Source organism: Andrographis paniculata, unplaced genomic scaffold (genome assembly GCF_009805555.1).
Source record: "Andrographis paniculata isolate CXL003 unplaced genomic scaffold, ASM980555v1 Contig9END, whole genome shotgun sequence".
NCBI classification, from domain to species: domain Eukaryota; kingdom Viridiplantae; phylum Streptophyta; class Magnoliopsida; order Lamiales; family Acanthaceae; genus Andrographis; species Andrographis paniculata.
The window spans coordinates 80278-94058 of NW_026137639.1; the positions used below are offsets into that span (position 1 = coordinate 80278).

General features: G+C 30.4%; 1 protein-coding gene across 1 annotated transcript; it reads right to left on the bottom strand.

The window, feature by feature from the left end:
- Nucleotides 1–8361: 8361 nt before the first annotated feature.
- Nucleotides 8362–12043, bottom strand: LOC127244472 (protein LONGIFOLIA 1-like). The gene is made up of 4 exons (XM_051265030.1): nt 11674–12043; nt 10197–11594; nt 9888–10089; nt 8362–9117 (listed from the first exon to the last, which is right to left on the bottom strand). The coding sequence occupies exons 1-4, from the start codon at nt 11821–11823 to the stop codon at nt 8543–8545; spliced, it is 2325 nt and encodes a 774-aa protein (XP_051120987.1). The 5' UTR covers nt 11824–12043; the 3' UTR covers nt 8362–8542.
- Nucleotides 12044–13781: the final 1738 nt, after the last annotated feature.

Sequence of the window (13781 nt, forward strand, 5' to 3'; positions counted from 1 at the left end):
TTAATTTGTATAAAATTTTAAAAATATTTTAATATTAATATATAATTATTTTTATTATAATAGAAATAAATGTTTTTGAATTAAACAAAAATAATAAAAATAATACTTTAAATAGAATGAAAAAAGTATTTTGTATGTAATTTTGAAAAAATGTAAAAAAACATACAAATATGTTTGTTTAGTACTTTTAGTTTGAAGTAATTTTTTGTGTTATATACAAATGATGTCAATAATATTGAAAATTATTTTATATCTTCTCCGTCCATTATCAAAATATGAGCATTTTTATTTTGAATTATCCAATTACAAAGTAACGAATTTATTAAATACTCCACTTTTTTTTTTTTTTTTACAAATATACATAGTTTACCATCATATTATTACTTTTACACCAAAAAGTAAAAGTAAAATTATCTTTACATTATATTTAACTGCCGACTGAAATTAAAATACTATTATTTATTAAACTCTACGTCAAAAAGTAAATATTATTAAGTTATAAAATAGACTGAGGTAGTATTACATTATAAATTTTTTATAAGTGAATAAAATATATATTATATAAATATATGTATATATACATTTTATTTTTCAATAATATATATATTGAAAAATGTATTGATAATAGAAATTTACCTAACTTCAAAAAATATTTTAGAAATAAAAACATTAAAAAAAATATTATATTAACACGGAAATATCATATTATTGTCATATTTTGAAATAAAAGAAATATTCGACCGAAAATAATTATGAATATAAATTTATTTATTATGTAATACCAACAAAATATATCGAATATAATGTAATATTACATGATATACGTTTCGTACGTTACTTTGTCAGCGAATTAATCGTAACTTGCATCGAAAAAATTGAACATCACACGAAACCTTAATTAACATAACATTGATTATTATAATTACCCAAATCCATGAAGATATTATTATTTCTATTACAATAAATATATATTTCAAATTTTGAGCATATTTTTTCATTTAAAAATATCATTTTTTTTATAGCAAAATAATTTTATAAAAATGCTAAAAATATTCTTATTTTTAACAAAATATCTATTTTATATAGCTTGCAATAGATAAACATATTAGAATTATTATATATATATTTCTATTAACTAATAAAATAAAATAAGAATATTAATTGTTAATATACTATAAAAATAAATTAGTACATTGAGTTGGAATAGATAAATATTAGTTTTATACCAAACAAATTTTCCCTTCATCAAGTCTCGTGACTCTTGTTTGCTAAATAAATAAATAAATATTATAAATATATCTTTAGTCATTATATAAAATCTGGTGCTAACTTGATTTAATAAATACATATTTTTTTAAATAATACATATATTTCCTCCGTCTCATAAATAGAATACTATTTTTTTATTTTTGTTCGTTCTAAAAAAAAATATCATTTCATAATTTGGTAATGGTACTACTTACATAACATAATTAATACCCTTACAATTTTTAATATATTACATAAATGTCATTATTTTTTTAGCACACAATCTAATAGGGGCAATTTTGTCCTTTTCACTATAATCAATATAATATTAATATTAAAAAATTTACGTACAAAAAGCAAATGTTACTCTTTTTGCGGGGCGAAGGTAATATTATATAATAGTATATATTTTAGCACATTATATAATTATATGGAGTATAATAAAATAATAAACATATTATACGGCACAACATAATATATAACTCAAACAATAAATATTAATACATATATTGCATAACAAAGTGTATAATTTCATATACTATAATATATGCTGATTTCAGCACAACACATATTTTTATATAACACTGTTAAGCACAAAAAAATATAATAATAATAAATAATGGCAGTGGGATTCTGGACGAGTCTGGATATAAGTTGAATGACCCAGAAGTCGGGTGCAATCGGACAGATGCAAGGATCGGGAAGGAAGAAAGGTCGGGCGGAGTCTGAAAAAAGGTGTACCCAAGTCGGGTAAACCGTAGATCGGGTGAAAGACGAAGTCGGGCAGACGCAAAGGTTTGTCAAGAGAAAGGTCGGGCAAGGAAGAGGTACGGACAGATGCGGAGGTCTGTCCAGAGGACAGTCTGTCCTTCTAAAGAGATAAGGCAAATAGAGCCGGTCGGTTGGTCCGTGGTAGGGACCACATTTGGTTGGTCCATGGTCGGACCAATTAAAGTCGGTCAAAGACGGAGGGCGGCTGATGCGGAGGTCGGCCCAAATGATGTCGGGCGAAGAAGCAAGTCGGGCATTGAGGTCAGGACGTGATACGAAGTTCGGACCAAGTGAAGTAGCATGTGCAGGTCGGGTGAGAGAGCAGTTCTGGGGCGGTTAGAGGAAGTTGCAACTGGCGAACGGTTTTTTGAAGGTCGGACGTAGTAGAACGGTTGACACACGTGTCAATAGAAGAGAACTTTTGGGGCGGTTAACAACGGTTATGGTAACTGACCAGACGACGGTTCTGAACGTTTTATTCAAAGAATATTTAAGGATTTGGATGGCAAGACATCTTCAATCAACTTCAACAAAGCAAAGTCAGATTTGGGGATCACCACTTTAAATTTCAGCCTTTTATTTTCCAGTTTATTTTCTGTACCATACAGTGTTTAGAGATTGATGAAAAGTTAATTCTTCGAATTAATGTGCTAAGTTAATCATATTTATCTGTCTTGTGATGAAAAATTAATTGTTTCAAATTAATAAGCTAATTTAATCAAATCACCACAATATTGATTTGACATAGTCAAACCCCAAATGCTATATATATATATATGCAAATAATGTGTTGACTAGTATTTTTTCTCACGTGGGAGTTCGAATCAAAACAGTGATATCATTTTTTAATTTAGTAATGAATCTATTTATTTAACATAATTAATATTTTTATAATTTTTAATATATTACACAAATATCATTGCTTTTTTTATCACACAATCTAATAAAAACGTTTCTGTCTTTTTTAATATAAACAAATATAATATTAATATTTATAAATTTACGTGTAAAAAACAAATGATGTCGACTTTATGGGACGATGGTTGTATAAAAATTATATAACTGAATTGACAAAATACGATGATAATGCATAGTTTTTTATCATTAATACGAAGATATATTTTAAGTTTAGTCATACGTCATATGTAATATTAGCATTAACATGTGATAATTAAAAATAATCAAAATCATAATTCTTTTTATATATACTCGTAGTCCGTAAAAGATGACATAGTGATATGAGATGAGACTTATTGTCGTGAAATCATATGTTTAAACTTTGGCACGTCTAGGTTCTTTCTGTCACATATAATTTCTCTAATGTGTCTCATCTTGTTGGCCTAGTTTAGAGACTATTAAGTTAAGCAAATGTTTACCCTGAACGCACTCGACAAATAGCATATATATTTTATTGAAATTCACCCACAGAATTGTAAGAAAGCGGAGGATAAAGTGAGGTCGTATTAAAACTTTTATTATTTCCGACATAATTGATCAATTTAATTAGTGATATGGTATTTGAGAAAATGTTATTTAATTAGTTAATATTATTTAGTTATAATATTATTTTATATGTAATTAATTATATTGATAGTTTTAAAATAAATTTAATATACATAAATAAAAAAAAATTAGAATATATATTTAAATATTTTAAAATTTATATTTTAATAAAAAAAAAATGTAATATGGATATCATTTTATAGAGAATAAAAAATTTATAAGAAAATTATTATTTTTTTTATTTATAATTAACATAAATTAATTTAATAGAAGATGTGTACTTTTAAATGTGGATAAAGATTTTTTTTTTTTTTAGAAGATATAGTAATAAAGAGCTTTTGAGTGAGTTCTATATAATTTATGATGTTATATGTTATATAGTTAATTAAGTTGATTTGTATTTATTAAATATATTTTAATTTAGCAAGTTTCACTCAAAATATATATATATATATATATATATCAATTCTTATAAGATAAACAAAAATTAAAAAGATATTATGGAATGAATAAAGTATTTGACAATATGAGATTGTGCAATTTCTTGACTGCTTAAAATTAAGCTTTTGATTATTCTTTTAAGTTTTAAAAAACCTTTTTAGTTAAATTTAAATAATATTTTACAATAAGATGATAGGACTGGTTCTAGAGGAAAAAATAAAAAATAAAAAATGAAACAACAACAACATGATCATCTTCAAGATGGACTCATGTAGCCTCTAATTTATTAATTATTTCATTCGTATACTATTTATCTATTTATTTTGCTATTTTTTATATGCTTACAATCAATTTACTTGTTTTATTTTTCTAAATAATGATAAATTTTACTTGAATAAAAATATTCATGCATCTTATACAATATTTGAAAAAATATTATACAAAATAAAAGTAAAAAAATAAATTATTCTTTTATTGTGCTACCTATATATAAAATATTAATATTTTAAAATTTACTAAGAAAAAAGAATAAATGAATAGATAACTCGTGGACATAATGAATATTTTAAAAAGAGACCTAGTATTTAATATTTTAAATAAAATATCGCAAATATTATAAAAATAAATAAAAATAATAAATATTATATTAACGCGGCAATATTGTGTTATTGTCATATTTTGTAATAAAAAAAATATGCGACCGAAATATTTACATTTTATTTGTTATGTAATACCAACAAAATATATCGTAATATTTCATAATATTTATTTTACGCGTTACCTTGTCAGTGAATTAATCATATCTCATATCGGAAAGTTGAACATCACACGAATACTATAATTAATATAACATTAATTATGGAAATTTCAAATTTCATAAGCATGTACTCCCTCTGTCTAAAACATGGTGAAATATTTGATTTTGGCATAGATTTTTAAGTGGGTGGTATTAAGTATGATAATTTAGAAATTAGGTGATGTGATAGAGAGAGAAATATATATTTTATTTTTTTATTTGGATGATGTGAGAGGATAAAGTGTGGGGTAGAGATTAAGTATAATTAATTATTTCCTATTTTGGAAATGTTGCAGGGTGTTTGAGACGTACCAAAAAAAAAATATTGTAGGGTGTTTGGGACGAAGGGAGTATTTGTTTGTGGGTTTTGAATTTGGATTTTATTATTATTATTATTATTTAAAAATATCAAATTAAATATTTATTTTATATTTTATTATATTACATTAAAATTTAGTTTTACAATTAAAATATTACACAAATACATGTTTATATTATACATATTAAACAATTATTTTAATTTTAACTCCAAATTAAATTTCCACAAACAAACACAATTATATTTTTATTAAATATGAGCACATTTTTTGCATTGTCTCAATTATTTTTAAAAAATAAATAAATACAATGCTCTTATTATTACCGAAAAAAAAAATATATTTCTTATGTTTGGAAAAAAAAAAATCATTACAAAAGGATAGTATTGTTTCATACCAGTATATTTAGTGTTTTATTTTTTATTTGAAAATAAAATAACCAATTATTATTTCAGCTTTAAAAAATGGGGTTTGTTACCTTCTTTTTATTTTTATTAATTTTTTAAATAAAAGAGTTTTAAATATAATTTTAAAGAAATAAGTGTTTAATATTTTTTTTTATTAATGAGTTTACAAACAAAACCAGCCTAAAAATTATTTAATCCCTTCAATTATGGCGTATATATTTTTTTAACGAATTAAATTATTAAAAAGCTAATTAACATATGCTTGCAGGTCAAGTGGGCCAAGCGATCCGTACCAGTTCGGCATGGACCAGCCTCCGGCCTGTTCAGTCTTGGCCTAATATTTTTCGGGTGAATTATAATTGATCCCATAATGGGCCGGTTTAAGCCAGTGAAAGAATGTAGAATAATATCGGCCGGACCGTGGCCGGTTTTATGGCAGGCTTCAGTACAAAGGTTGGTTAAATTTATTAATCTCCAATGTCCTCAAATTTATTCTCACTTTTTTTTTTAGTTTGTTTGTTAAATTTATTCAATACTAATTTTGGCAGCGCCAAAAAATCAATATTTAATTATTATTATCAATTCAATACTTATTTACAACAAATACCACTAATTTTATTACAATTTTTTTTTTTTTTCATTTAGTTTAATTTTTAACTAAATTTTCTAAATATAATTGTAAACTAGCAGGTCCCGAAAAAGCCGAGGCCGTGCAGGCCCATGATTCATTCACCATAATTTTTGACAGATTTTAAGTCAATATAATAAAAATTACAATAAATAAATGTTATAGACTTACGAAATAATAATAATCAAAATAAGGTTGATGAATTTTTATATATTTATTTTTATATATTTATTTTTATTTTTGTTTATGCTATTATTTTTAGCATACCTTTTTCGTCACTCTGTAGCAACTATAACTTGTTTTTGTTTGTTCTAAGATTGTTGGAAAAAAAAAATTATGTGAAATATACTGGTAGAAAATATAAAAATAATAAATGTGTAAAATATATTAATATTTTTAGGGTGGGTTTGTTTGGGAGTTTGGATTTTGAGTTGGGATTTGAATAGTAAAAATTTTGAATTTGAATAGTTGTATAATGAGATATAAATAGGTGTTGATGTGATGTTTTGAATGTAAAATTAATTTTTAATATAATATAAAAAAATGAAAAATAGGTGTTTGATTTGATGTTTTTGGGGAGAAAAAATTGGATGAATTTTAACAAAATTCTATAAACGAACACACTCTTAAAAAATATATTAAAAAAAAATAAAAAAAAGAACAAAATTTATAGTTGTATGTGATCCCTTAACTTTGTAGTATTTACTTCCCTAGATCTTAAGCAACATGAGATATGCCAATGGGATAAATCATATAATATTTTTTAAATATATTGTAGTATTATTTATTTATATAATTTTATTATTTTTTTTTATTAAATTAAAATATATGAAAAACATCATTTTTCGTCTAAAATTATATTTTTAGATGTTTAAAGCTATTTCGTGCTATTGTACAGGTTTCGTTGTCCGATCAGCAAGTCGGATTCAAGGCTAGGTCCATGGTCTATTTTGACCGTTGGGTCTATTTTTGAGGTTCAACGTACTAGGGCTTAGCCTAAGCATCTATGTATATTTGATATAATCTTTTTGTAATTAATATCGTAAAATTATTAGTGCTAATACTAGTTTGGTTGCATCATTATTTAGATTGAATTGAATTAATAAATTCTTGATATTCTTGTATATTTTTAAAGTTTATATTATTCCCGCAACATAATTCGTGTGGATTTTCAACTTAAGAACATGTAATGGAGTTAGGACTGATTTAGAAATCAGTAGGTGAAATAATCAATGGGAATAGGCGATGATTAATTTTGTCCTTACATAGAAGATAGGAATGGCTATTGTTTGCTTAATCTTCATCTCGGAGTAATTTTAATAGGCACTATTTTCATTTTAAAATAAGCTATATAATATTTTAGTTATTGTTTAAGAATAAATTAATAAATAAGTATGACAACAAATTTAAATGCACTCTGCCACATGGTAGGCCCAATTTTAGTGATGCCTACATATGTTTGTCATGTACTTCTTCATATTATATCATATTGGTAAGATTATTAAAAGAGTAAAGCTCCGCTTAAATATGTTTTTTTGGAAGTGTTAAAGAATTTTAAAAATTAGTAAAAAATTAAGTATATAACAGTAGTATTTTTAAAAATAATTTTTGAATATGTAGTGAAACCCCCAAACTCTATTGGGCCAGTGGTCTTTACCACCTCCTGTCAGAGGTCGGTAGCTGACGATGACCGTTACTTCTACAATATATCCATCCCTTTTTCGCGCCAAGCAAATACTACTTGGGAGACTTTGAAAAAAAAGTTCTATTCATTATCCCACTTTATTGTCTACTATTTTTATTTTTTTGGTCTTATTTTATTTATTTTCTAAAAAAAATTATTATACAATTTAATTATATGTTTTGATTTTAACTAAATTCATTAATTAATTATCTTAATTTTAACTTATAATTATTTATAAAAATATATCATATATTTTTTAATATGTATTGTAGTTATATTATATTAATATAATTAATAATATTTTTATGGTATTATCGTGTACTAGCGTAGCATAAAAAAAAAAAAAAAAAAAAGGTACAAGTAAGAGGACTTCAAATCCTATGTGCCAAAATCTCCTATTCAATTACCTTAGGTGGAGTGAATGTACTCACAAGCATCAATTATTGCCTATATTTTCTGTTCTATTCCAATATTGCCGTTTACACCACACCGTGAATATCATTTTGATTAAACATTCGTCTATATACTTTCCAGGAATTCTCATTTGTCCTAACAAGTTTAACAAATAACTATTAGTATTTCACAAATAGCATAATATATATATGTGTTTTCATATTTTTTTTTCCCGAATTTTTACATCTTGCAAACGAGAGAAAAGTGACCGTTAGAATTGTTCAATAAATGCAGTAAAATAAATGCGCTCACATGTGAAAAAACACACAAATCTTCTGCCTGAACGTTAGGATATCAGAAAACCAGCTTCCTCCTAGACATCATCGGACCTCTAGATGCCGACGCTGAAATCGCAAGATCCTGGATGCTTTCGCAGATCAAATCCTTGAATATGAGTCGTTCCAAGTCCAAAACTGCTTCAGACATTTGGACCAAATGACTCCCCCATCCGGTGGCCGCATCCCCGGCCAAGTCCTTCTTCAACATGCCACAGATGGTGTCGAACAAGTCATCAGAAGTTTCGGTTGCTTGAATTCTTTGAAATTCCGACCAGACCATGTCACCAGAGGGTGTGGCAATGCTGCCATTGTCGTTCCATGGAGGCAAGCACTTGCACCTATCGAGGATTTCATTGACAGTGTCGAAAATTAGTTTCCTTTTCAATTTGGAGGATTCGGACATGTCGTTCCCCTTCAGGTATTGCTGCTTCTCCAGTAAAAGAAAGATGTTGGAATCTGGGAGGTAATGAGATGCTCTTAGGATGTCTGAAATGTATATGAAGTTAGAGTCATCTGATGTTTCGATGCACTTGGACCGGATCGGGGAAATCGCCGAGCTCCAGATTTCTTCATCGGCCTCATCCAATTGATCTGTCATAACAATTGAACATATTCAAGAAAATGATATTGTAGCCTATGTTTTTAAACTTGAATTAAACAAGAATGAATTACAAGAGTAATGATAATAATTCATAACTGGTAAAATTTCCCAAATCTTAATTTCAGTAAAAATCGTTTTTCCCGAGCCCCTTACAGACAATAATCTACAGAGGACCACAGAGGATTTAATTTAACTAAAGTGGACACAAACAATTAATTGGGGTAATAAATGAGTAGTTTCAGATTTGGTTAGACATGAGAAAAGCAATATGGTTATGGCAGAAGCATCCAATTCAGAAATCCCAACAAACCAAGTGAGAGGGCCTATAGCCAAAAATCTTTATTAACCATTTTAACTTAGGAGACAGAGAAAGGTGAAAAGTTCAGAGGAATATGAAAGATGCTATAGTCAGTGAGTGAGTGAGTCAGTCGTTGTCCTTGTCCTTGCCCTTGAATACTACTAATCTCAGAAATCGCAATCAATCACACATATATACACAGAAGGGAGTGTGTCAGACCATAAAGCCCTACCAATGACTTTTAGAGTGGTTCAGACGAAGCGAGCACAGCGTAGCATTCGTCGTCGTCACTCTATCATGGTAGAAGAAGCAGACAAGGACGATTCCCCATCTTGGGGCATGCTCCCCACTCCACGTGACTTACGTACGCACCCCATCACATGCTTATGTCTAATTCAAGTAATAATGACATCTTTGCTTGTCCGATATAGAAAGAATATCGAGTGACATAATGCGGTGTACCTTGGAAATTAATGCTGCGCTTGGTTGTGACCGGAGATGGAGGAGTCAACACCTCGTCCTTGTAGAGGGATGGGTCCAGTACGGACACTGGGCTCGGCTGCGTATCGCTTGCGGCCATTTCTGCTATGCTGTGAAGCAGCTTATCGCATCTCTCTAGCAACCCCCTGCTCTCCTTCTCTTTGTGGTCCTCCCAATTTGATCTCTGCTTTTGAATCACCCAAATATGGAGTGTAGTTAGAGTAAATCGCAAGAGATTGTTGTTAGTTTAATGGATTAATGAATTGTAAACATGTGAATTGAAGTGCGTACCTCTGTTTCAGCTGAACTGCTCCCCGAGGCGGACGAATATTCATCCTCAACGACGATAGTAGTTATCTTCTCCTTCTGGTGATTCCCCGCTGCAGATTTTTTGCTACTAGAGGATCGGTTACTGTTAATCTTTGGAGAATGAACTGGAGTAGGCCTGCGATTCGGTGGTGGTTGGTTCAATTTCCTCTGTGATTCCATGGGAGATGGGAGAGGTTTGGCAGCATTGTTTAACCGCCTCGGACTTGCATTGCCTTCACTTCTACGTATATTCGGGCTTGAGCTACGACTTGCAGTTGAACGTGTTGGACTTCTTACATTTCGCTCCATCTGCGGGCTCTGCGACGGGGAAGTTTCTCCGGTGGGGGCGTAATTTCTGCGAATGCCACGGAGTTGGCTTCTAACATTTGAGGACGAGTAGTCATTTCCCATCCGGCGGTTTGTAGGGGTTGCACCGGACGATTTCAGCAGGATGATTGGTGATTCATCGTAGACAAAGTTGCGGTGGCGTACTTGACTTTGATGAGACGGTTGTTGGGGATGAAGAAGTCCTTTGAGTTGAAGAGCTTCGAGGATTTGCTTCAAGGTCTCTAAATCCGTGGATTGCTCGTTTATACCTACTGTTCTCAATCTTTTCTCAATCTCTCCGTAGATTGACACGGTCTGTTTCGGCTCCGGAAAGATGTCCCCTGAATCGAAGAAGCTTTTGCGCTGTGGCGGAGCTCCACCTCCCCATGGCGGCGTTGAATTCGGGTATCCTTTGTTCAAACATCTAATCCGTTCGGTCTTGTTGCCATTTTTGAGCGGGTGATTCTTCTGATCTGCATAATGTGAACCGATTGGAGTTTCGTCTCTCACCGCATTGTTGAAATTGGTGGAAGGCGATTGAATTTGCTGTTTGAAGTAGAAATTGCTTCCGTCATTACTGATTCGAGAGTGGTTAAGATCCTTTGAGACTCTCGATTCCGATGCGGATCTCCGGAGCTCCGGTTTCCTCTCGGATTCAGAACCAGGTGCGTCCGGCAATGGCTCTAGCCCCATAAGTCGAGCAATGACGCTAGGAGACCGATGGTGTTGGCTTCCGTCCGTCGGGTAGAGGCTGCCCTTCGCATCAGTAGCAGCTCTGCTGTCGAGCGAGAGCCTTGGGGCATCCTTGCCAAACTTCCACGGAGACCTGTTGCCTTCCTTCAATTCGACAATCGAGAATGGACGAGACGATTTAGACTTCAACTCCGCCGCAGTGGCTGCCATCGGCGATCGCATCTCGCCCACCGTAATCTGCTTTCCTTTTGAAGGACTCGGCGCCGCCGCGTTGTACGAGTGCACTCGCTTTCCTAAATCTCCAGAGAACGCCGGTGATGCAGGAGGCGATTTATCCGATTCCGACGTTGAATCAGCAGACTATAAGGCAAAACAACGATGATTATGAATCCGATTGACCTCGGAAGGACAACACAGCGAAAAATATAACGAATCAAACCTGCGAAGGAGTGAGTCGCTTGGCTGAATAGAGGCGCTTTCCGATCATAATCTGGTGGCGATCAAAGATCTGCAGAAAACCAGCCATACAGCCAATCTGTTTCCGCATCTGCTTCTCGAAATTCGGCTCATTGACAACTTCAGGCGTCATTCTGTCCCCACTGACGTCACTTTTCCGGCAGCAATTTCACCCTCCCCAACGAACGCGCGCTATTCTCAGAGGCTAACGTCACATTCGAGAAATTCAACACTGCTACCACACCATTTCTCTCTCCACAACATATCTCCCTCTCCCATTCCCATCTCCATCCCCTCCCCTCTGACGAACTTCAGCTTTGGTCTGCCAGAGGCACAGCTCCCGCTTTCCGCTATTTTTAAAGGGCGGAACGAGTAAATGCTCAATTAGGGTTTGGCTAAAGTCCCCCGCGGGTCGTTTTGACAGTGACTGACGCGCTTTTTTTTTAACTGCTACTGAAATGACGGTTTTGGGTACGTCCATGGACTCACCCATACATGCAAATCCCACCGTCCATTATTCACGCTCCTATGTAGGTCCTACATAATCAACGGTTAGATTTGTTTTGGGTAGGTTTATCCCTTAAGACTCCCTGCGAACCTATTAGGCGTTGCTGACTCGCTGCATCTCACCATCGATCAAGCGTGCAATCCACGTGCTAATATGACAGGCAAAAAATTTCACCCTTACTGCCCTAATGTGGTATAAATAAATGCAACAGTAAAAATTAAATTTTAGCTGTCGAAATTAGGTGGCAACGATTATACATAATTACTGTAGCAATTTAATAAATACTGTAGATAAAAAATAAAAGTAAGCACTGTTGCCAAATAAATAAATTACAGTAAAAGTAATCCTATTGCTGCATTTGCATGGTATAGGCAGTAAGTATGTTCCACTCTACAAAATTTTTAGGGTTCATTTATTTATATTTTATTACATTCTTTAAAAAAAACTATTTCAAAATATCATACTAGTCTTTTAATATATATTTTACTATTTTTAAAATAGTTCCACACTATTACTGTTAAATAAAATCAATACAAGTTGCAATTCATAAGTTACTGTTACAGTATCATTATTACCGTCCTTTGTTTCAGCCCACTTTTATTCATGAAGTAAAACTGGGCCACATCATTAACGCTTCACACTTTTTATAGAAAATATTTTGAACACAATGATGAGAAATTAAATTAAAAACATAAATAGTGTTTTTTTTTTTTTTTTTTTTTTTTTTTTTTTTTAGTTTAAAGATTTAAAATAATGATTGAAACAATTATGTATTTTGGAGAAAACCGAGAGAGATTTGTACAGTAAAAAAGTTAAAGAAAATAAACGCGTATTTTTATTCTTAATTTTCAATTTGTGTCAAAATATTGACAGTATAAATCCATTTCATATTTTTTTTGCTAATTATAGTAAATATATTATAAATCTAAAAAAAAAAAAAAAAAAAATTTGTTGCCATGTACTTATAAATTTTTAGTTTACTAAAAAAATTATTTTTTCTTTTCAAAGATATATTACCTTATTCATTTATAAACTATATATACTTTTATTTTGAATTGTCCAATATTACAAAGTAATCATTTTAAAAATATTTGTTTTTACAAAGATTTTTATTTTATTATCACATTATTATTTTTATATTAAAAAAAATCAATTAAGATACGGAGTACTATTATTTTTTAAATTTTGCTTAAAAAATAATATATACTTTTTAATGGAACGAATAAAACATAATATTGAATGTGTATTTTTAGTTTTAGAATATTTATTCAAAAATTAATTTTAAAATTAGAGATATCAAAATAAAAAACATCACATCATAATAATAATAATAATACAAAAAATTCAAAAGTAACATATCATTTATTCCTTTGCAGTTGAACGAGATTGTCAATAATACCAAAATTAAACAAAGTGAGATGCAATGGAAACAACTTATATTTGGAAAAAAGAGGTCAACTAGAATGACCCAAATTTGATTTTTGCCCTTGTTGACTACTATTGAAATGACCAAAACACCCCCCTGAAAAATGAAATGTGCCCTAATCTCCATACAATGCATGTTACCCAATAAACACACAGTT

Coding starts and splice junctions, on each gene's coding strand:
- LOC127244472 (XM_051265030.1), bottom strand. CDS start 11,823: ATGACGCCTGAAGTTGTCAATGAGCCGAATTTCGAGAAGCAGATGCGG. Junction 11,595..11,673: donor AGCGACTCACTCCTTCGCAG/GTTTGATTCGTT, acceptor TTTGCCTTATAG/TCTGCTGATTCAACGTCGGA. Junction 9,118..9,887: donor GCGCAGCATTAATTTCCAAG/GTACACCGCATT, acceptor TTGTTATGACAG/ATCAATTGGATGAGGCCGAT.